Source organism: Martes martes (assembly GCF_963455335.1).
Source record: "Martes martes genome assembly, chromosome: 9".
NCBI lineage: Eukaryota > Metazoa > Chordata > Mammalia > Carnivora > Mustelidae > Martes > Martes martes.
In genome coordinates, this window is record NC_137896.1 from 22,817,665 (window position 1) to 22,841,813 (window position 24,149).

Below are 24,149 nucleotides of genomic sequence, written 5' to 3' on the forward strand. Positions count from 1 at the left end.
TCTGGTTTCTCCATGTTTGTTATGATAGCTAAAACAAAGACTCTTGACTATTACAATAGTAGAAGAAAGAAAACTTTTTGACCTTTGTATATGGAATTTCTTTTCACATGTCCACCTTAATAATTTCTTATTTGTCAGCTCATGATCAGAGATTTGCTCTGGGGTTTTATTATGACTATGTGTGTAGTCAAACCCTTCCTTCACCCGGTTAATAATTATTTTAGCCTATTCATGCTGCTGTGTATTTGACCTTGTTGAGTCTCATCTTGTTTCTAGAATAACTTTTCAAGAATTCAGAGTCATTTCCATTTTACTCTAGTTTTTCAAAGTACTAAAATTAACAATTTCAACTTTTTTGCTTGTGTGATTCTCCGTTTCTGATATGACTCATCGAAAGCAGAAAGATGTGACATTTTAGCGCAGACACTAGATTTAGGGACCAGCTGTCCAAGATAAAAGTTACAGCACAGTCACAAGAAGGGTGTGACTTCGGGGCAAGCCATTTAACATTTTTGAACTTCTGTTTTCCTGTTTATAGAGTCAGGACAATAGTAGCAGTTAGTCTGTGAGCTCCTAGAAGGACAAGGTTATTGTCATGAGACACAAATAAGATTGTATATATGAATACATTATCAAATCAAATATGATGTATGCTCATTGTTACTATCACCACTATCATAATTATTATCATTTCCGATTTTCAGTGGAGGCTCCCAGAATTGTTTCCTTTAGAACTTTGTGCTGTCAGTTTTAGTGTTGAAACAGTGACTCTTTCAAGCCAATATTAACTCTTCTAACTGGAATATGCATGAGACTTGCCATCTGGGATGCAATAAAAAACTTCAAAAAGAAGAGTATAGCTATTATCTTCCTCTTACCTGTACGTCCTGACAAAGAAGAAAATTAAATTGGCATGATAGTTTGATCTTCCCAGGATCATAATGTTCCTCATCAGCTCTTTTTAGGGTGATTTCAGACTTAACTGATGTGTTGGAATGTCTTGTCAAGTGGGTAAATTACTGTAATTTTCAAGGACATCTGTCTTTTGCTTTGTTCTTTTCCAAGCCTGAGGAAAAGACTCCTGTGCTTTGTAACCTTTCAGAAATTAAAGCTAGTGGTTCGGCAGGTGTCCCTGCCAAACCACTTACCTTGTTTTTCAAGACATGATCAGGCTGTGCAAATTTTGCATATGCAGATTCCAAGCTGCAAGACTGGGATTTTTAAAATAAATAAGTAAGTAAGTAAATAAATAAATAACTTAAAAAGGCATTTCAATGTAGCCAGCTTCCCTGTGCATTAAAAGTTTAAAATGATTTATTAAAATAAGATGTAAGAATTATCTCATGTTTTGTTTAGGTTGGCTTTTCATCACCGCTGAAATATGCTTTACCCAGATTCACATGATTTTCTAAAGAGGGAAGAAGAAATCGAAACTGACCATCTTTTCAAGTTTTATTATTTTTCCTTTTCCTCTTGGTGTTAATGTAGTTTTCTCTGGATCTGCCTAACACACACACACACACACACACACACACACACACACACACACACAGAATTTTATTTTGTTATATTTTGTGAACATTGCTATAAGGCCCTCAGTAGATCTGTTAGTCATCATGCAAGTCAGCGTGTTACATGCAGGTATGTGTGTTTGGTCTCTCCATGTCCTCCTTCTCTCTGTCTCCTCTCACCTGTTTCTGTGTGTTTTGCATAATATTGCACAGTGAGCTCATTTCTAACATTAAATTTAATAGACTGGCTGATGTTCAGTGCACATTAGCCTATTGCCGTGCAGTCGCTGTAGCCCGTGGTGGTGATCCTGCAAAGCATTGCTGATGGCATTTCTGACGGCTGGAAAGACCTGACCTGTGATCCTTTGCACTGTTGTACCCTGAGGATGAATTTTATGTATTCCTTATGCTTTAGTCACCAACTCTAGCCACCTTTATTATTCATTCATTCCAATAATTTTTTTTCTTTTTTTATTTAAGATTGTACTTTTTAAGTAATCTCTACACCTAATATGAGGCTCAAACTCACAGCCCCAAGATCAAGAGTCGCATGCTGCACTGACTGAGCCAGCCAGGCTCCCCCATTCCAACAAATTCTTATTAGGCTGCTACTGTTAGTAGCTTTGCCTTAAGCCAGTATCTGTCCTCCCATGCCCCAATCACACCCTTTCGCCCACTAGTTTTCCCAGGAATGGGGCTTATCTATAGTAGCAATGATTAATGTCTATTAGTATTTGGCCACTGATGACCCATCTGGTGACCTGTCTCTAGCCACCGTTGCAATTGGGAGTCTCTGAGTTGTGTTTACCCAAGACCTTATTAGTTGTTCTTAGCCGTACCTCTACAATAATCTAAGTTGTAGACACATGAAGTGGTGGCCACATAGTTTTTTGTGTTTGTTCTAACATAGGTAAGCGCCAGAGTCAGACTGCCCTGTATTCTCATCTTCACCCACTATTTCCTAGCTTCCCAAATGTCAGTTTCCTCTTCTCTAAAGTGGGGATAGTAACAGTACCTGTCTCAGTCACTGGGAAGGATTAAGTGAGCTCACATGCATGAAGTTCTTAGCATAGTTCTTGGCACTTGGTAAACAGTGAGTTATGGGACCTCTTTATGGACTTAAATCACTTTTGTGGCACGGTAGACTGGGGAGAGGGTAGGCTTTGCAGAAGGTATAATTTATAAGCTATGTCTTAGAGGATAAGAAGGAGTTAGCATCCCAGTGGGTGGAGAAGGGGAAGGAATCCCGGCAGTAGTATGCTTAAGTGCTATAAGAAAGCAAGCTTATTTGTGAAAATTGTATATCGTTTACTGTGAATGAAGGGTGAACTAAAAGTGGGGAGGTGGGAGGAGGTGAGGCAGGAAAGATGACCAAGAACAGATCACAGAGAACCATGTAGAGCTCATGGAGGAGTTTAAACTCAGATCCTCCATCGCTCCCTCCATCCACATACTCTGGTTCCTCTGTTAAACAGTCACAGAAACATCTTTAAGAGTAGCAACAGCAAAAAGGGAGAAGAGGGCAGTGACTTGGCCTCAAATGAACTGGCTTCTCTTTAAAGCTAATATTCCTCCTCGAGAATACTATATTAATTAAACATGTGCCTTGCGAGATTCATTATTGTTTTACTTGTGTTCCCTGTTGGTTGTCTCATTCATTAATCTGCTGATTAGTAACCCTGAACTCTTGTATCTCCCCACCCCCTTTTTGGCATTCCCTTTTTAATATACTATGCTGTTCCCCCTGGGACGTAAACTCCAGGACCCGTCCCTGGCCTGCTCGTGTTTGTTTTCTTTGCCCCTTGTGCCTGCCTCTGCTATAACATTTGTAGTATGTGTTAAGTAATCCTTAAGGTAACATTTTTATTATGTCATAAAAAGTGCATGGCAAATATATTATAACTCATGGACTTTGTTTAAAAATGAACGGATAATTTATTGAGTGTGTTACATGAGCCTTGCTCCCCTCCCCATTTCAGCTGAGACTCGCTGCTCATTTAGCCTAGCCTCCTATTGAGTGCTCCCACCCTGTGACATGCTGGGAAAGCAGACCCATGGTTGGCTAGAAATGACATCATAGTTTATGTACTCAATAAAAATTTAATTAAGTCATTACAGGAATTGCAGTCATCATTTAACCCTCTGATTTCTTCTGTTTAGTTTATTATTAAACATTCAGTAATACCAGTCACCAAATCCTGATGGCTTATAAAATATCTGCATGAATTTTAATAGCTTAAATAAATGGGAAAATATGAGTAACTGATATAAAAGGAACCTTTTCCTTGTGGTGGTGCTGTATGTATGGGTTTTTATGAAAAGCAAAGCATTATGGAAAGGATAAGAGTTTACTGAGAGAACAGCCCAACACTATCTGGGAGGAGTTTCTCATTCGGTTTGTCCATCCGTGTATTCATCACGAGCAGGGTGCTCCGTCCAGAATCATCTGGCAGTGGGGACACAGAACCTGCAGGTCAACAAACAAAAGCTTAAGTGCGGGAATATCCAGCTCCCCTTGGCCGCTGGGCTGGCTAGGAGGGCCCAGTGGGGTGAGTCCCGTAGTTCAGGAAGCTGTTCTCACTCACCCTCACCTGTTGCCTGCAGATCATGTGTCTGCACTGATCGAGCTTCCACCCTCTTCCAGGAAGGTCCTTTTTCATGATCTAATCCAGCCTGGGTGATGATATCTGAAAGCCATTCCTGGCTGTGGCTGCTTGCCATCTCTCAGCTAGAGGGGAGAGGGAGAGGCAGCTTACAGGTCACTGGAGTTAGACTATAGGACCAGAGGTGGTAGAGCCTTGCTCATAGGGAATTCTCCCCTTGCTTTCCATTCTTCTGGGGTCATAGCCAGCCAGAATGCAGGTGCATCCCAAGAGGAGAAAGTGTTTGTATGTTACTGGACCTTGCTGGAAACTGAGGTTTGCAGATTAATGTGTTGCTGGTCTCTAGAAATGTCCTACAGATGGTGAAGCAGGTAAAGCACTTGTCTAGAATCAGGTTCTGATCCTGGCCCTCCAGTATCTTTCTGTGTGACTTCTGGCAAGTTCCTTACCCCTTTTTGGGTCTCACTTCACCATTTCTTCGGAGGGATTGAACTAGGTGATCTCTGAAGACCCTTCCAGCTCTAAAGCTTACTAGGTAGATGCAACACATAAACTAAGTGTGCTAAGCAGGTTCAGTGCCTGGTTGCCTCTGAGAGATGCTCTTGCCTTTCTGTGATGTCTCTGACATCCATTTGTGGCTCTGATTCTTCTTGCAGGATGAGAAGAATAACTTGTACAGGAGTGGAGAGAGCCCCAGAATGGCTCTCAGCAGGTCTGGGTTGTAGTCCCATCATCGTGCTTCAGAAGGAATGAACTCTGGCTCTGGCTTGTTTCTTTTCTTTCTTTCTTTTTTTTTTTTAAGATTCTATTTATTTATCTGAGAGAGAATGAGTAAGAGAGAGCATGAGAGAGGAGCAGGTCAGAGGGAGAAGCAGACTTCCCAAGGAGCTGGGAGCCAGATGCGGGACTTGATCCTGGAAGTCCGGGATCATGACCTGAGCCAAAGGCAGTCGCTCAACCAACTGAGCCACCCAGGCGCCCTCTGGCTTGTTTCCTGACTCTGCATTTCACCTCGGCCCATTCTGGAAGATGGTGCAGTAACAAGTTAGGCAATACCTATTGTTGAAATTTCAGAAATGTGCCAGGTAGTCAACCAGCAAAAAAGGGGAAACAAACAAAAGGGTGTCATCGGATAGAACACGTTATGCGTGGCACTCAGGCCCGTAAGGATTCAGTCATCAGCATGCCAGTCTCAAGTCCTGCTCTGGGCCAGGCGTCTGTTGGGGGTGCTAAGGTTAATCAGAGTTCCTTATGACCTTTGAGTAGCTTACAGACTAGTGGGAGAGACAGGTACATACGTGGCTCTAAACCGTGTTGTGCATCCAGGAGGAGGAGTGTGGACAGAGCTCTAGGAACATAAAGGCTGGAGGTCTGATTTGGCCTGGGTTGAAGGTAGGGGGGAAAGGTCATGGATTGTACCACCAGCTGCATCCAGTCTCACATTTTCCAGTCTTGAGCTGGGCTGTTCTCTCTTCCTTTTTGAAAATTATCCCTGATTATTGGAACTGGTTTTGGTTTTCTGTAAACAAACCAGAAGGTATTACTCATAATTCATTGCATTTACAGAGCACATTACAGCTTACGGAGGCTTTCAGCATACACTGTTGAATTAATGAATGAATGCATGCTAATTCGATTGCTGTGTAAACCAGCACTGTGTGTAGTGCATTTGAAAAGCAAGGAAATAGATTATTTGACTTGCCCAATATCACATCCTCTGTATACAGCAGAATTAGAACTTGAACTAGGTTGTCTGACCGAACCCAGGTCCTTTCACTACTCCTTTCTGCTCTTCTTCAGAGACCAGTTATGAACCACCAGATTAAATCATTGTCTTTGATATATGATACAAAGTAAAATCATCCTTCTGGAGGCAGGAAGCTGATGGAACAGAAGGCACATGGACTTTGGACTCAGACTGAGCTAGATGCTTGTCTCCGCTTTCTCACTAATTTGCTATGGGACCTAGGGCCAGTTACTTCACCTGCCTGCGGCTGTTGTCTGTATCCATAAAAATGTGACTGAAGCACTCCTACCCTCTTAGTTCCAGTGAGCTAGAGGCGAAGATAGCCATAAAGCACATGGGCTGTACTAGGTCCTCAGTAAATGGAGGGGATGACAGTGGGCGTGGTTATGGTCAGGGTTGTTAAGGACAAATTTTATCCTCCATGTAACGTTCCAAATAACTTGGTTGTTTCTAAAACCTGTCAGTTTAAATATCCAGTGAGTCCTTCCTTACGTCCTGTACATTACACCAGACTTTCTGCTGGGATCCCAGAGAGGAATGAAACATGGCCTGGGCTCTTAAGCATCGTCCTAAAAGTCTGGAGGTCAGAGTTTTACCCTACTGAAGACACTGAGTGAACTCTATAGTCCAGACTCCAAAGGCCCACCTGGCGGTTCTCTGAGAAAAGTTCTACCCGGGAGTCCATTGTCTCCCTGGAATTATATTTCAAAACAGTCTCTTAAGATTAACAGTCTTACTGGGCACCTGGGTGGCTGAGTGGGTTAAAGCCTCTGCCTTCGGCTCAGGTCATGATCCCAGGGTCCTGGGATTGAGCCCCGCATCGGGCTCTCTGCTCAGCAGGGAGCCTGCTTTCTCCTCTCTCTTTGCCTGTCTCTCTGTGATCTCTGTCAAATAAATAAATAAAATCTTAAAAAAAAAAAAAAAAGATTAACAGTCTTACTGCTTTAGCCCGGCTTATTCTCTCCTCTTCTTCACAGCCTCGGGGGCTCTCCTTTCTCCTCAGCATCTCACTTAGGGTCCTGCCTCTCTCCCTCCTCTTCACATCTCCTGACAACTTCCTTCTGTCTTTCACCACCACAAGCTTCTTTGAGTAACCCTTAGATGTTTCCTAACCTGGTCCCAGCATACCTTTCCAGTGTTCCTGCCCATTCACCTTCCCTGACACTCCCCAAACATGTCCTTTCCTGCCTCTGTACCTTGGCACACCTTGCTCCCTTGGTCTAGAATGTCCTCTCTCCTCCAAGGTCCACCTAAGTGTTACCTCCTGGAGAACTCTTCACCTGCTCCCAGAGCAGAGATCATTTGTACTAAAATTCATTTATTGCTCACCACTTTTGAGATAGAATTTGAGGCAACATATTACAGTTTAATCATTTTTTACATGTTTGTTTTTCCATACTAGACTGTGTGCTCCTTCAGCTAAGAAACCATGTCTTACACTTTGTGTTCTGTAGGGTCTAGCACAAAGCCTGACATGTTCTCGGGGCTCAGCTTATTAAACTGAGTTACTGCTTTGTGTAATTTGGGATCAAAACCTGAAAGAAGCTGTCAAATTGGGGAGAGTCCTGGCAGATCAGGGAAATGGAACTAGCAGTTTGACCTGTTAGGGGCCTTCTCTCTTTGTTTTACTAAGAATCTGTGATAGTTTAGAGGCAAAAATAATTTTTGTTTTTCTCTCCCTTTTTTCATACTTTTGTTTTTGTCATTTTGTTTCTGTAGGTTAATTCTTATATCCTGAAGAAGAACATGATCCTTATGACAAATAATTTCTATGCAGCAATCTTGGGATATGATGAGGTAAGAGCATTTGCCAAGCCTTAAGCAGAACATTGGCTTTCCCCAACAAAGACTTTTTTTTTTTTTTTTTAATTTAAATTTTCATTAGTGAACACCCAGTGTAGTATTGGTTTCTGGAGTAGAATTCAGGGATTCATCACTTACATAGAAAGACTTTTGATGAGGAACTCTGAGGGAACCTTCAGGGGACATTGTCACTACCCTACCATTATGGCTTAGAATTTATTTCCTCATCTTCATTGACTTGGCAATAGGAATGACTATGCCCAGCAGTTTGCCTAGTGCTTGGGAAAGAGGGCACGATAGAATATGGTCAGATCATTCAACTAGTAGTATTTATTATTGAGTCCTTGTGGGGTACTGGATGTAGGAACAAAGGCAAATCAGTCACTGTTTCAGCCTCTAGAGATAGGAAGACAGCATGGGTTGCCAGACAAATCATACACTTTTGCGGCTTTCATTATAAAAGCAGTACATACTCATTTCAAAAACTCATAAAACTGCACATAAGTGGTTGAAGTAAATAGAAGGCCCCTTTCCTGTCCTGCCCAATTCCCTGTCCCAGAAGAAAACTTTGTTAATAGTTTATTGGGTGTCCTTCCAGACGTTATGTTTGCATACACAGGCACCTACGTATTTTCTTTACACAATGGAAGTTACACCGCATACACTATTTTTTCGCTGAACAATATATCTTAGGCCTCCTTACACATCAGAACATTTAGATCTCATTTTTTTTATTGTACAATATACATAACATCAAATACCACTTTTAAGTGCACATTTTAGTGGTCTTAAGTCCATTCACATTGTTGAGCGACTGTCCCCACCACCCACCTCCAGAACTTCTTCCATCTTCCCAAACTGAAGCTCTTGTGCCCATTAAACCCTTACTCTTCCCTCAGCCTCTTCCTAGCCCCTGGTAACCACCACCTTCTCCTTTCTGCCTCTGTGAATTTGAATACTCTGAGTATCCCATGTAAGTAGAATCATATGGGTTTTATTCTTTTGTGACTGGCTTACTTCACTTAGCATAATGTCCTCAGGGTTCACCCATGTGGTAGTATCCCGTCTCATCTTTCTCTCCCCACTATTATTATTGAAATTTCAAACACATCAAAAAGGTGAAAGAATGGTGTAATGAACACCTGTATGCACACTACCAGGGTTCATCATACCTCATCTTTTTAATAAAACATGTGCTTTTCTGCTCATTTCGTGGTGATCTCTTGATTTAATGCAAGTACCACCCCTTCTGCAAAACAGGCCCAGAACTTCCCCAGGCTCAGCTCCTTTCACCTGCTCAGGACTCCACCGTACTCACTACACTAGTGTTAACTGTCACCCTGGCTGGGTGGGGACTCCTTCTGGGTGGTGGCAGTGTCTACTGTGTTTGCATTTCTCTTGCCTGGCGTGTGGTAAGTGAGGAATGAGGAAGGGAGGAAAGGCATAAAGGATGAAAGTGCGGAGCTGGAGTTCAGGCTGGAGGAAGTGTTATTAGTCTGAAGATAATAATTAAAGCCAGGAGATAAGCTTACAAAAATAGGACTAGTTAAAATTGAGGTTTCCTGATTCTCAGTCCACCACATATTTGTAGAAAACAGGAAGGTTTATGGGAGAGCAGTTTAGCAATTGCATATACACACGTCATCGATTTAACATGAGCTTGGCGGGCATGGGACAGGAGTTGAGAAACACTACTTCTAATTGTTAAATTAGATACATTCTGACTTCAGAAACCTTACAGTGTATAGAAAAATGAAGCTTAGGGGGCATCTGGGCGGCTCAGTGGGTTGGGCCTCTGCCTTCGGCTCAGGTCATGATCTCAGGGTCCTGGGATCAAGCACCGAGTTGGGCTCTCTGCTCGGCGGGGTGCCTGCTTCCCCCTCTCTCTCTCTGCCTGTCTCTCAGCCTATTTGTGATCTCTCTGTCAAATAAATAAATAAAACAAAAAAAAATGAGGCTTAGAATTGAAGAAATAGAATTCTCTATTAGCTGGCATTTGATTGAGGACTTCACTACAGCTGGCTCAGCTGATTCCTTTCACCAGTGTTAATAATGTTCTGAATTGTGTGTCTTTTCTGCCCCTCCCATCCCAGTCCATCCTGGGGGGGCCATCTTACAAACACGCCTGATGGCAAGAGTCATCTGGGGAGCTGTTGGAATCTTATTCTTGAGACCTCTCTGAAGATTCCAGGTCAATAGGAGCGGGGCCTGGTGTTTAGCAAGCACCTCTCGTGACTCTTTAGAGTGGGAAGGTTTGGGAAATACACTAATTACCTGGGACACTTTTTTTTTTTTTTTTTAAAAGATTTATTTATTTATTTATTTGACACGGGGGGCGGGGAGGGAGAGAGAGAGAGAGAGATCACAAGTAGACAGAAAGGCAGGCAGAGAGAGAGGGGGAAAGCAGGCTCCCTGCCGAGCAGAGAGCCCGATGCGGGGCTCGATCCCAGGACCCTGAGATCATGACCCGAGCCGAAGGCAGAGGCTCAACCCACTGAGCCACCCAGGCGCCCCTACCTGGGACACTTTTTTAGAAATACCACTTGTTTGGGCCCTGTCTCCCCAAAGTTCTATATTAACTGCCGTAGGTGGGCATCTGTTGTAAAAGTTCCTCAGGTAATTCTAATGCGCATGCAGATCACGTAGGTAAAATTCAGATTCTGACTCAGCAAGTCTGGGGTGAGGCCTGAGATTCTGCATGGCGAACAAGCTGCAGGTGACACGGTGCCTCCATTCTGCAGGCCGCACTGGGGGTCATGGGTTCTAGAGCTGTGCTGTCCAAGACTAGCCACGGGTGGCTCTTTTCTGTTGTTGTTGTCAGCGCGGGGCTTGAACTCACGATCCTGAGATCAAGACCTGAGCTGAGATCAAGAGTGAGAAGCTTGGGGCGCCTGGGTGGCTCAGTGGGTTAAAGCCTCTGCCTTCAGCTCAGGTCATGATCCCAGGGTTCTGGGATTAAGCCTCCAGTCGGGCTCTCTGCTCAGCGGGAGGCTGCTTCCCTTCCTCTCTCTCTGCCTGCCTCTCTGCCTACTTGTGATCTCTGTCTGTCAAATAAATAAATAAAAAATCTTAAAAAAAAAAAAAAAGAGTGAGAAGCTTAACCGACTGAGCCACCCAGATGCCCCCATATGTGGCTATTTTGGTTTCAAGTCCTTAAATAAAATTGAAAACTGAGTCGCAATGGTTATATTTCAGGTGCTCAATAGCTTTATGTGGCTGGTGGCTGCTGTGCTGGACTGTGTGGCTGTTGAGCATTTCTGTCATCCCAGAAAGTTTACTTGGACAGTGCCATTCTGCAGCCCCCTTTTCCTAGAATGTTGCTTGGGTTGTGCCCTTACCCTGGCCACATTGGGAACCTTCCTATTTTCTACTACATTAAGTCCCAAATTCTTCCATGGAATTTCCAGGCCTTCTTTCAAATGTCCCCATTGTGACATGTCCTATCCACTGTTATCTCCCCTTGCTTTTGAGTGTGTAACCTTCTCTCCAAGGGAGGCCATTTGCCCCACTGACCCACAGATGTCCTGTGCCTGCTGGAAGCTCTCCTGGGCAAGTAGGTTTGGAGCACAGTGGCCGAGTCCGTCAGCTTTGGGCCTGGCACCTTGTAGGCACTCTCTTTGTAAATGTTCAGTGAACCAGTGTAGTCTCTCTTGCTTAAAATGTAGCTCTCCAGATATTCTCCACTCTTTTTTTTTTTTTTTTGGTTAAAGATTTTATTTATTTATTTGTCAGAGAGAGAGAGAGAGAGAGAGAGAGTGCGAGCACAGGCAGACAGAGTGGCAGAGGGAGAAGCAGGCTCCCTGCAGAGCAAGGAGCCCGATGTGGGACTCGATCCCAGGACGCTGGGATCATGACCTGAGCCGAAGGCAGCCGCTTAACCAACTGAGCCACCCAGGCGTCCCAGATATTCTCCACTCTTAAAGGCCCCTTTCTCCTAACGCTTTCCCTGACCTCTCTAGATCTGTGTTTGTTTACTCTGTATTTCAGCCTCATCCACCCACCCATCCACCCATCCATCCATTGAACAGGTATAAAGTGCCTACCATAGGGGATGCGCTGGGAATATATTGGTGAATAAAACAAACATGGTGTGGTTCTTTTCCACTGGAGCTTACCTTCGATGGGGAGATAGACAGTAAGCAGGTAGACAAGCAAATATCTAGTTAGAGATACACTGTCACAGCAGCTAAGACAGAAGAATGAGGAGCCAACCGTGTCCAGTCTACCTTGGGAGCCTCCCTCTACCAATGGGCAGTTGTTCATTCTCTAGAACTTGATCCTGTGCTGGTGGGCACTAGCTTGTTTCTTCAACTAGATGGCAAGCTGCCCGTGAGCTGAGATCGTTTTGCTGTGATTCTGTGTTCTCAGCGTCATGCTAAGCACATAATGGTGTCACAAATCAGTCTCCTCTGAGACTGCCACTCCAATCCTGAACCATAACTGGGACCCTCAAGGCACAGGCTTCCTCTCAATTACTCTAGACCTAGGTGTCTTAATCTCCGGAGGGATGGTTTTTTTGTGTTGTGAGGGAAAATAAGCAGGCCCCCTAGTAGATTGTGGGAACATTGCTATGCAAACTAATATTTGGCCTCCAAGCACCCTGTTCCCTTTCCTGATTTCTCTCTCACAGACCAGTCTCCCATTTGTTTTCACTGACTTACTAGCAGTTTGGTGGAAAGAAGGCTGAAGTTGGACTCGTTGATTTATTCAGCCATTTTTTATTTCACCCCCCACTCTATGCCAGGTACTGTGTCCTAAATAGAGCTGGTCAGGCACCGTCCCTTGACCTCATCAGTGCATTCTGGTCCTGAGTCTACTGCCAATTAGCTAGATAACCTCTAAGCCTCTGTGTACTTATCTTCCAAATGGGGATAATAATATCTATTCTTCTGGCAAATGTAGTCATTAGGAGCCAGGTGTGTGAAGGAACTGACAGCCCGGAACAGTCAGGTGTTATCACTGTTGATATGAGTCCTGAGTCATCCTTTTCTTTCCGACTGATCGTGGACTTGCCCCTTCCCAGCCGTCTCCCCGATTGCCAGAGGTGCCTGTTTGCAGCAGGCCGTGGCTCCCAGGGCTTTCGCTGTCCTGTGCTCTGTGTTCATTCTCTAGGTCCTCATGACACCCGCTCCCACTGCTGGTCCTTCCCATGCAGCACACGTGGGTCACTGCCAGCAGCTCCACTTGTGCCCAGGGCACTTCAGACGCAGGCAGGCTGTTGTGTTAGCAAATAGCTTGGAGAACGGTGATGTGCCTGAGCTTGTTCTCAGGCCCTGTCCCCATCTGCCAGAAGAAGCTGGTTTTCCTGACTCAGCCATTGTGCCAGCACAGTCTCTTAAGCTGGGAAATCAGAGGGATGTTTAGCAGGGGGCATTTGGTACAGGTTGACTGTTTTTCCACCAAACTGTCAGCACCCCATCCTGGACTTGGCCCTTCGTGGCAGCAGGCCTGAAGTCAGACCTCATATGCCGCCGTGTCCCAGAGGCCAGTGAACAACATCACACTGAAGGCATGATCTGGGGTCTTCAGAGCCTGTGACGGCCGTGATCTCTGAATTCGCACAACAGTGCTGTGGGCTGGGTCTTACTGTGCTTGTTTGGCTCATGGGGAACTGAGGCTCAGGAAGGGCTGGTGGCTTTCCAAGGGCCACACAGCTGTCAAGTGACAGAGCTGCCATCTGAACCTAGGTGGTCTGATCCCTAGATCTATCTCACTGTTGGTTCAGCTGTAGCCACAGCGGCCTGCCAAAGCGAGCTCCTGATTCTTGTATCTGACATGCCACACGTAACAGAATGCCTGTACGTGATCTCACTTTTATAATGCAAAGATGCTGTATGTAGAGCAAGCACTTCAGTCTGTTTCATAAATGATTAGTGAATTGTCCACCACCTCTGAGCTTAGTAGTGGCCGAGCCAGGACTTGACCGGCCTTCTGATTTATAAGTTGGTGCTTTCTCTGGTTCCACATTAGCATGGCACCCAGACAGAGCAGCTTCTTGGGGCCTTTCCCTTCAGTCACCGCCCCCCATTCCCTCCCCTTCCCTTAGAGGTCCAAACTAGAAAATGGCCCTAGTCCATGGCCCAGGTGCTGATTAGTCTCTGTGATACTTGATATCTGTTCCTTCTCAGCAGAGCCCTCCTCCGTGCTGCAAAGGACAATATTAGACGTACACACATGCCCACGGGCTCTGAGCATTCCCTCTGGCCTGTGGCAGTCCTGCTAAACAGCCTGTTCCTCCACTTGAGGCAGGGCCAGCTGTGGCCAACCCAGAGATGGGTGACAGTGAGGCCAAGGTGCCTGGTTTCCTCTCCCTGAGAGCCAGCTGCCTTGCAGATATGTGCCTTTGGACTAGGAAAAAGGTGCAGTCTATGCCCACCTCTGTTTCTGGGGAAAAAAATACCCACCCACAATACTCTGTGGCCATTCCTTGCAGATAGCGATGGGAACACTGTATCACCATTTCTCTTCTTGGCCTCACAGGTATTGCTGGGTCATGTACGGTGTGGGAGAATGTTGGGAGCTGTGGCCTGGGAGGGCACCCAGAAATGAACCCCATCTCTGCGTTAATCTTAGCCAGTCACTCGGCCCCTCTGGCTTCCATGTCCTTCCTCTGCATAAAATGAATGAGTTGGACCAGATGCTGAAGACCCTTCCGGCTCTACCACGTAGCTGCCCTGTTTTCTCTCTTGTGGTGTCTGTAAGGTCTTTCCAGTCCGATTCTGTGGTTGCCAGCGTGTTCATACTATCCCCACCTTTTGTAGGTATGGCTCTGCCAGACTCCCTGGAAGACAAGTTATACTCTCTTTTCCAGGGGATCCTTTCAGATGACCATGGGCTGGCTGCTGCACTCTGGAGAACCTTCTTCAACCAGAAATGTGAAGACCCCCGGCAGCTTGAATTGTTGGTGGAGTATGTGAGGAAACAGGTGAGCAGCCCTACCCCTCTTCTCCAGAGGCTCACAGAAAGCAGGTCTTTCTGAGGTCTGGAGATGCTGGACTTTCAGAGGATTGTGAGAAGTTGAGTTCCCAGAGGCCAGTCTGAGGGAATTCTGACCACATCCTGTCAGCAGCAGTGCTCGTGAAGAACACCTTCTATGTGTCCAGCCGTGAGCTAGGCTGGGAGAGGGAATGGGGTAGAAGCAGCAGCTCTGAGGAGTCTGCTCTCAAAAACTTAGGCATTCATTCACTACACATTTGATTGCCTGTTACATGCCCAGTGCTGTGCAAGACCCCGGACACACACAGTCTCGTAGGATATGGGAATGGGGTACAGTGTAGTTGCCCACTGTAGCCCCCTCTGTCCCCACTTTGAAGCTCCAAGTTTCATGTTTCCTGCTCCCGATTTCTAGCAGGACTGGGCTCCAGGCGGCATTCCACGGACGTCCCTCGAGACTCTCCCCGCCAAGTGCTCTCCACAATCAAGTAGGGTCCTCCTGCTTCATTCGCCAGCCCCTCATCTGCCAGGGCTCCCTGACACCAGAGTTTCTATGAGAAAACTCCAGAGTGGGGACTGCTTAACTACATCATTTTCCTTGAAACCATGGCTACCTCACTTCTTGATCTCTCTGTCCCCCTGATCCTGTACTGATGGGAAACCCATACTTTATAGATGAGTGAGCTGAGTGGCAGAGAAGAGGAACATAGAGGCTTTTCCAGGGTCTCCCAGTGAGTCAGCCCGCACAGCTGGCCTACAACCCCAAGCCGGTGATTCATGTAGCCACTAGAGGCCTTAGCTGCTCCAGACGGCTCATCAGCTCAGGCTGTCCCATGAGTCACACCTTTGCTTCATGGGCCTGGCCCTGGAGCTGAAGGGGCCTCACCCCACAGTTATTCTCTTACTCACCTGTGTCCACGGCCTTCAAGCTTTCAACAGAGCCAGGAAGGGGAAGGCCAGGCCCTAGCTCTTAGAGAGAAGACAGGGCCAGCAGGAGCAGCTTGCTGATTGCTGGAAAAACCACACAGTGGGGCTCCTCAGACCCAGAGGGTAGAGAACCCCAGAAGCCAGGACTTCTGTTTGACCATTCTTCAGATCTGCCAGAGCTGGGAGAAAGCACTGTGGCCAGAGGACTCCACCCACGGAGAGCTCTTAAGACTCACACTGTTGACTGGCCTCACCGTCAGACACAAGTAGCAGTTGGCAAAGCAAATGCAAAAGCAAAGCAAATGGTTTTTTGAGAGACTGGCTTAACTTTTCCATCTGCCATGGTGGGCTTGTGCCAGAGGCCACAGCAAGAGCACAGCTGGGACTTCTCCGAGAGCCCCCAAAGAAGGGACTGTACACCAATCCCTTAGGAGTCCCCATATTGTCCAGTGAGAGGCAGGCAATAGGGAAACAGTGATGGGGCTCTCTTAGGAAAGCAGGGAGCTTTGATGGGGACCCGGTCCTGTCAGCAGAACTTATGAATATGTGCGGTGCCGGGGACTCTGTTGAGAAAGCAGAGACTCATAGGACCCAGACCTGCCCTCGAGCCAGCTCATGGTTTGGTGAGGAGAATAGTCAGGCACAAGCCTAATAACCCTGGCATAAGTCAGTCTGTGAGGTGATACAGGTAGGAACAAAATACTGTGAAAGGCCGAAGAAAGGCAAGACTATGAGTGAGTGGATCAGGAAAGACCAGGAAGCTGGGCCCTCAGCAGACTAGTCCTGCACCACCATGATCCTGGTTGGTCTGGTGGGTAGCCCAAGGGCCAGTCAGAGGTTATGTTGGGATTTTCAACACAGAAGATTGGCAGAGAGGTGGCATGAGGCACAGAAATGGAGTTGTTGGAAAGAGGAGTGTATTTTAGGCCAGGTATTGGGTCCGTTGCTCTTCTTGTACTGGAAGACAGCGGGACGTGTGGAAATCTAGACCTGAGGTGTATGTGAGAGACGGGTTGAGTTCAAGGGTCAGCAGCCTGAAGGTGACAGAACAGGAGTGAAGGAATTCTTGGAAGAGGGAGAAGATCCAAGGAACTAGGATGAGGCCTCTGACTCCTGCCTCTTTCCTCCCAAACGCCTTCTCACCCCAGAGTGGAGCTTCATCTTTCTGAATCCAGTGCCCATTCCTGATGTGACCCAGCCCTCCCCTTGATCTGGCCTGTCCACTGGAAAACGTTTCTCATTCTGCTGTTCTTACTAGCAGCAGCCCGGGGAATCCTCCCAGAGACTTGGCCACTTATTAGATCACCTGCCTCTTGCCGAACCGCCCAGCCTCACCTCCCCTGCAGCTGCTCTCCATCCTCCATTGCAGAAAAACTGCCCCCAGCCAGCCTAGTGGGTGAAGCTGGACCCACTGGTCTGCATGGAAGCCCGCTAACTGTGGGGTCAGAGCTCACTAGAGGACAGTAGAGGCATGCATATCTAAAATAAAAAGTTCCAGTGACTACAGTGTACATGTAGTGTATCGTTCAATCTCTTCATGAGTCCTGTGGGGTGCACGTTACTGTCCCCTCTCTCAGACAAGGAAACTTAAAGCTCAGAGAAGGGAATTGGCTCACCGTGAGTAACACCACCACCCTGAATGGACAGATAAAACTCACATACATATCCCAAGGACATGTCTCCCCACTATATCCACCCTAGAAAGTTCTTGCAGTCCACAAAGTCGGGGCTCTTGTGTCTGTCTGTTCAGGGGCATGACAGGGAGTTCCCTAAAGCCTTCCCCAGGAGCTGCCCCAGTAACTCCATTTCTTCCAACCCACTGTAATGAAATAGTCTGGATGATCAGAGACCTGCTGTCCTGGGAGCTGGGATGGTTGGACCCAACCCCCAAAGCCCCTCCCCGTCCTCCCCATTTGAAGGCTGTTTCCTTAATGCCATCTTACCTCTCTCCTGCCCTTGTCCCTGTCCTCTGTTTCCTGCTCTCTCTGTTGCAGATGCAGTACTTGGACTCCATGAATGGGGAGGATCTGCTGCTGACAGGGGAGGTGAGCTGGCGCCCTCTTGTGGAGAAGAATCCTCAGAGCATCCTGAGGCCTCATTCCCCGACTTATAACGACGAGGGTCTTTGATGGGCTGGTGTCTCTGCACAGCTGGCCAGCTGGCTTTGAGGAACTGCCAGGAGAGAGGTGCTTGTTTGGCTCAGAACCCTGCGGAAAGTGGCCTGAACTGACCTGTGAACAGCATCTGTCAAATACCTGGCCCCATTTGCGTTGATTTTCCTCTTAGTATGCCCAGGAGTCTGACCTGGTGGGGTACAATGCTGGGAAAACCCTTAGCTCTTCTGAGGTATCCTCCCCCTCAGGAGAAGCCTGGAGCAAGAGCTCCCCAGCACACTCTCCTCTGGTCCCCTCCAGTAACGATGTGATTGACAGCTTTCCCCAAAGGCCGCAGAGGGATGGGGATAGGTTAACAAGGGGACACTTCCACCAAGGCCCACCATGGCCAAGAGGCAGTTTGGCGTGCTGCTGAGTCAAGACGGGTAACCATGCTCTGTCCTCCGGCTTTGAGCCATGGGGTTGAGTTGGCCATTAAAAGAAAGAGACTTCTCTCTGCCATGGCTCTTCTTTATTCCCGGGTTTTTAGAAACTTACCTGAGAAAGCAGTTGCCATAAGCTGAGGACCGCCCCCCAGCTCAGTTAGAGACAGGCGGGCGAGAGGGTCTGCTGCTGCTTTTGTCTCCAGTTCATGGAGATGTCACTGTTCTGGCCAAGCCATAGCCTTGCCAGGCTCCATCGTCTGGGACCCAGAAGCCCTGGGGCTTGTTACATCCTGTGTCATTTGGAAAGAAGCCCCAAGCCCTTCCCCACTGAATGAGGGGGAAGAACATGCTGTCTTTCCTCTCTTGACTCCCTTTATGTGAGATAGTGAGGAGAAGAAGAGATCCTTTCTGGCTTCTTTGTACCAACCCAGGGCCCAGCCCCGTGCCCACATTTCTAGCCCCATCCCAGCGTCTGGAGCATGTGCTGCAGAGCCAGCTTAGTCTGTGCACTTGGGGGTCAGCCCCCTCCTTCCCGAGTGTGGGTCAGCTCTTGGGGGACTTTCTTTGAATTAAAGACAGGGGGCGGGGAACCATAGTGCCCCTCCCTCCCCCATCAAACTTCCTTCATTTAACTTGCTATAAAATGAGTCATATAAAGAAATTCTATATGGGTGAGGTATATCCCACTTCTGTGAAAACATTACAAATCAGACCGCCTTCTCTGAGTTTATTTAAGATGCTTTTGTTGCAAGCAGAGTTCTAGAGTGAAGCCCCCTCTGTGTGTGTGAGATAGTAACACCTTGTAACTCATTACAGCTGGGCACTATTTACATAAACCAGAGTTGAGCCAGGCAGGAATTTGCTGATTAATTTATTTTTAATGGAGTGAAGTATACCATGCACCAAAATAAACTTTACTGTGTGTACCTAACTGCTCCTGGAATGGATGGAAAAATTAATGGAACAGATTTTGGCTCCCAGCTCCACACATTAATTCATATATAAAAGTTATTTGAGCCTTAACCCATTTGCTGCCCAGGGCAGCTCCCCAGCCACAGATCCCAGCCCACAGCACAGTTCAGCTACTGGGCTTGCTGGAGAATCATGGAACTGCAGATTGAGAAGAAACTTTAGAGGTCACGAAGTCCAGCCCAGGTCCAGAACTTGACTCTCCTTCTCAACATCCCAGTTGGCCTCTGTCCACAAAGGCCGTTTATGAATACATCTGCCTGCAGAGCCTGGTCCTGTCTCTGTAAGCTGAGTACTTGTCAGACAGCGCAGCTTGTAACGCGGAGCTGCGTTTGAAAGAACCGAATTGGAGCTGTCAGGTGGGGGGTGTCCCGAAGCCCTCACTTCAGACTGTTGGCGTCTTTCACCCACTACACACCTCCTTTCCCCTTCAAGATACAATCCAGGCTCCTGGAGGCTGCCAGGCTCATCTTAATTTGACCTGTTCTTGTGTCTGAGTCTCGAATTCATTTCTTCTCTAACCAGACTGGACCACTTGGGGTTACCTGAAGTGATCACCCTGTATATTTGCTGTCCCTGGAATCCTTGCTTCCCCATCTGACTAGAGAAACCCCATGTGTGCGCGCATACCTGCCTCCCTCGCCCAGCCTTGTCCGTCCCAGAGGCGAACTGTGGCTGACCTCCCCACCCTCCTTCCTGTGCTGTAACCTCCTTCAGAGCAGGCACTGTGTTTGGGTCAGTCACCTTTGTTTTTCTAGTGCCCCAGGAGCGCCTGGCTCACAGTAGGCATCAGTGTAGACTTGGACAAATGAAAGAAGGAATGCATGATTAGATCATCGATTATCAGTCCAAGCCCCATGAAAAAGTCCTTTTCTGGATCATTCTCTGACCTGCAGTTCAGCTTATTTTAACAATTCAGTACAAAGTACCTCCACTGGCCTTTGCATAGGCACAAAAGCTAAATGTTCATTCTGTAGCTACATGTTTTTTCTCTCTCCCTTTTAAGTAATCTCCACACCAACGTGGGGCTCAAACTCGCAACCTGCAGACCAAAAGTCTCATGCTCCACTGACGGGGCCAGCAAGGCGTCCCTGTAGCTATACACGTTTCTACTGTAAATTGTTATTACACAAAACAAGTGAATGACATTTTTTGCCCTCAGGGCAATTGCTCTTTAGAAATAATTTTGTCATTTATTTATACTTCCAGAAAGGATCACAGCAAATCAAAAGACACAGTTATAGTAAAACTACAACGTGATTAGAACAAAGTTTAAAAGATAAGATGCAAGTATTGGGAAGTGGGAAAGGGAAATAATCATGTTAGAAAACCTGTACTGCTAATAACCAATTTTCATGGGATCTTTTGGGTAATTTATAAAGTAGTTTCAAGATATTATCTCAGTGGTCCTATAAAATAGGTATCCTCGTCATTCGTAACCCCTTTCCACAGGTGAGGGGACCAAGGCTCAGGTTATCCAGCCTCAGGAAGAAGGGGTCCAGTGTGCCCCAGTCCCCATCTTCCAACCCCAGGGCCCTTGCTCTCTCCCCATCCCACACTGCCCCCCACTGGTCAGCAAGGAAATCTGCAACCGGGTATAATCAAAGGCAGAAATGGGAATCAAGATTCTAAGTGTTCTCATTGTCACATGAAGGAAAGTATACTTATTCACAAGAAGAAATGTTTCAGAGAAGAATGTATTATAGGGATGTTAAATGAGAAACACCACACACTGCAGTGAATAATATCTCTAAGATTTCAGTTTTGCCTATAAGTTTGAGAACCATAAATAATTGCTGTTTCTTACATCAAGCTGAGATTAAAGCCAAGGCCCCAGTTCAGCCAGTATTTTTTGCATTTCTGTTCTGTGTCAGACACCGCTTGGTATTTTTACTTGTTTTCTGTTTTAATCTTCAGTGACAAATCTGTGCTGTGTTACTAAGCTCCTCTTTCATTGAGGGAAATTACGTGAAGCTCATGGGGGGCAGATTGACTCTGCATGCAGAACTCCCAAGTCCAGTGCGCTTAGTTTCAGAGAAGGAGTACTGGATGGAGAAAAGGACCATGTGCTGCACAGTTAAAAAGTGAAAGGAAGGCTTCAGTGATATTCCAGCTACATGGGCTTGTGTGGACACATTCTTGTACTAAGAGGAAAAATCAGAACAAGGGGGTTAGACCTCAGAAAAGCCCCAAAGGGAGTCGGGACATAAAGGATGGGCAAGGTTTAGGTAGGTGGAGAGAAAAACAGGAAATGGGGAGCTGCTTGGGGGAAGGCACAGAATAGGAAGCTTCTTCAGACTCAAGTGGACCAGCTGAGTGGTTTGTTAAGGGCAGAAAAGGTTGCAGAGAGCTGGGTGGAGCCACGAGTAGGGGGAAAGCTGGGTAACTTCGCAGCCCGCAGTCATTCTGGGTAAGGACAGAGACCTGCTGGGGGTGAAGATGTACAGCCGTGTGCAAGGTAGATCGGCTCAGTCAGGAACCAGCCATCTAGGCTTAAGGGGCTAGGGGGTGATTGTAGGAATTCAGAGGGAAGCTCAATCCCCGGAGACATTGCAGAGAAATCCTGGGGACTTTGATACCTCCCTGCACATGCAGCCTGAAGAAAGCCATCTGGAGCTCTCCTGGGAACCAGGAGATGGCAATGTCAGGCAGAAGACGGAAGCTCAAAAAAAAAAAAAAAATGCCCTGTACTGTGTTTTTTCCAAGTGCTACATTATGCTATGGGATAGACAGGGCGGGGATTATTGCCCCCATCATGCAATAGGGGAATAGGTCTACTGAGAAGCCGCTGCAAACTGGTACAAGGTGACCCTGTAGCAAAGCTGAACAGTCTCCTGTCTTGAGCCCTACTCCATTCCTTTTTTTTTTTTTAATAAAGATTTTATTTATTTATTTGACAGAGAGAGATCACAAGCAGGCAGAGAGGCAGGCAGAGAGAGGGGGAAAGCAGGCTCCCTGCTGAGCAGAGAGCCCGATGCGGGGCTCGATCCCAGGACCCTGAGATCAGGACCTGAGCTGAAGGCAGAGGCTTTAACCCACTTAGCCACCCAGGCGCCCCTACTCCATTGCTTTTGGTGTGTGTGGGTTGTATCTGTATGGGAGCCAGTCTGGTGGAAGGTGCCCCAGGGAGGGCAAGAGAGGAACTGGACGTCAGGGGATGATTAGGGTGGAGGGACTAAGGACTTTGGCTTTGATGTAGAAGGGGCACTTGAAGTCACGAAAATGGATGAGCTTCCAGAGGGGAAATGTAGAGGGCTGGCCAGGGACTAGGATGGGTGTGGGAGAAAGCATCCCAGGGTGGGTGGTGTGGGGACAGGAGGGTAGGGTGGGTGGGGAGAAGTAGGGAGAGCAGGAACCAGCACAGGAAGTAGAGGCTGGAGTGGAAGTCAAGGGAGAGGAAGCTTCCAGAAGGAGGACGTTCTTAATGCTGCATGCTGCAGAGTCGGGGCCAGGGAGTAAGTGACTGAGGCTCGGGCTTTAGAATATTATGGGACAAGATTTTTTGAGAGAATACAGAAATTACAAAGGGTTAAGAAGGCAGGGTATGGCAGCGGCTGTGGTATCTTGGTAGGTGCCTAGCTGAAAAGAAATGGAGAAAAATTGGGCAGGAGTTAGGAGAGTAGGGTAAGAACTACCCTTTTTTTGCAGCATGGAAGAAGGCTGAAGATGTGCATGGAGGTGAGGAGGAGCCTGACCACATGTAAAGCACTCAGTGGAGTATGAGACCCCCGTAAATGTTAGGAATCATTAGATCCCTTTGGAAGTGGGAGCCTGGCCTTGAGAACAAGGGCCTGGCTTTGGAGGGGAGGAGGGAACTTTTTCCTGTGACCAGAGATTGGAGCCAGATGGGGACAAGGGATTTCTGAGGTGAGGGGGGCGGGGAGACCAGTCCATGCTGGTCTCGATGCCCAGGGAACCTAGAATTATCGGCCATTGAGGTGAAGGGGAAAGGAAGGCGGGGGTGGGGGGGAGCTGGCAGGTCTTTGGGCAAAGAACAAGACAGTCCCAAAATGTTTGAACTCTTCCCTTGGGAGCAGTCCTCCTGTACTTAACTCTGGTTCTGCCCTTGTATAGCCATCCCACAGCATCCCACTATGCCTTGCCCACCCCCACCACTGGGTTTGGGCTTAGGGAGGGGTAAGCCAAGCCCCTGGCCATGATCCTCTGCCCATTCACCCCTGCCCCTGTGTTAACCACCCATCACAAATCATCTGTGGCTTCCAGAAGATTTCCCTTGAGCCATGCTGGTAAGCCTACTCACTACTGAGAGGAGAGAAGGTCCTAGAGATCCTGACTGGAGAATTCCCAGGAAGGGAGTCTTCAAGTACTGACCTGTAATATCAAAAAGTGATAGGGGGGAAAAGGTGATGGAATATATGAGCGCTAGAAGAGACTTGGAGACCTCCAGCCCAGCCTTCTTAACATCACACATGGGAGGCTGTGGTCCTGAGGGGCTCACTCAAGTTTCACAGTTGTGAACCAGAGCCACAGGCCTGTGCTGGCTTGTTTCTTCTCTAAATTTATCTCTCCCTGTTGACAGAAATGGCTCCTTCACCTCCCAGTTACCATCTGAGAAAAAGCCTGCCGCAGGGCTGTACCCTCATTGGGGTTGGGGAGGTGGAGACATGGTTCCTCTAAGGTTCTAGAATGGGTCATGAGCTTTAAACCTCAAAGCACTTGGTTTATACCTTGGCTTAACCTGTGGCTTATAATTATTTATGAGTCTTCCTTCCCCACTAAACTGTGAGTTCCTCCAGGGCAGAAACCAAGACTTACTCATCTTTGGGACCACAGTGCTGGCCTAAAAGAAGCATTAAGTACATGTTGGATGAACTGGATGGACAGAGGGAGAGGAGGGGTTGGGATAGGATGGGGAGGGTGAGGAAGCTGGACCAGTAATGTTGGGGGCTTAAGAGATCATTAGATAATATCTCCTCCAAAGTTCAAAATGAACTGAGAAATAAGACATAAGAGACAGACAGACATGAAAACTGTTTTTTTACCAATATTTCTGACAAAGCTGATTAAAAGAATGTAGTTTTTACTCTCTGGTCAAATGTGGTTGTTAACCTTCTAAAACTTGGGGTGCCTGGGTGGCTCAGTTGGCTGATTGTCCA

The 24,149-nt window shown here is 47.0% G+C and overlaps 1 protein-coding gene across 5 annotated transcripts in view; it reads left to right on the plus strand.

Annotated features, from left to right (window-relative positions):
* Nucleotides 1-19,030, plus strand: part of UQCC1 (ubiquinol-cytochrome c reductase complex assembly factor 1) — a 97,742-nt gene extending 78,712 nt beyond the window's left edge. For 3 of the 5 annotated variants that reach the window (XM_080813094.1, XM_080813091.1, XM_080813092.1), the window contains 3 exons: nt 7,581-7,658; nt 14,476-14,589; nt 17,519-19,030. In XM_080813094.1, coding sequence (XP_080669220.1) covers nt 7,581-7,658; nt 14,476-14,589; nt 17,519-17,653 — 327 coding nt within the window. In that variant the 3' untranslated portion in view covers nt 17,654-19,030. The remainder of the gene's footprint in view (nt 1-7,580; nt 7,659-14,475; nt 14,590-17,518) is intronic. The other 2 variants (XM_080813090.1, XM_080813093.1) reach the window with 1 other exon arrangement.
* The last annotated feature ends 5,119 nt before the right edge of the window (nt 19,031-24,149 follow it).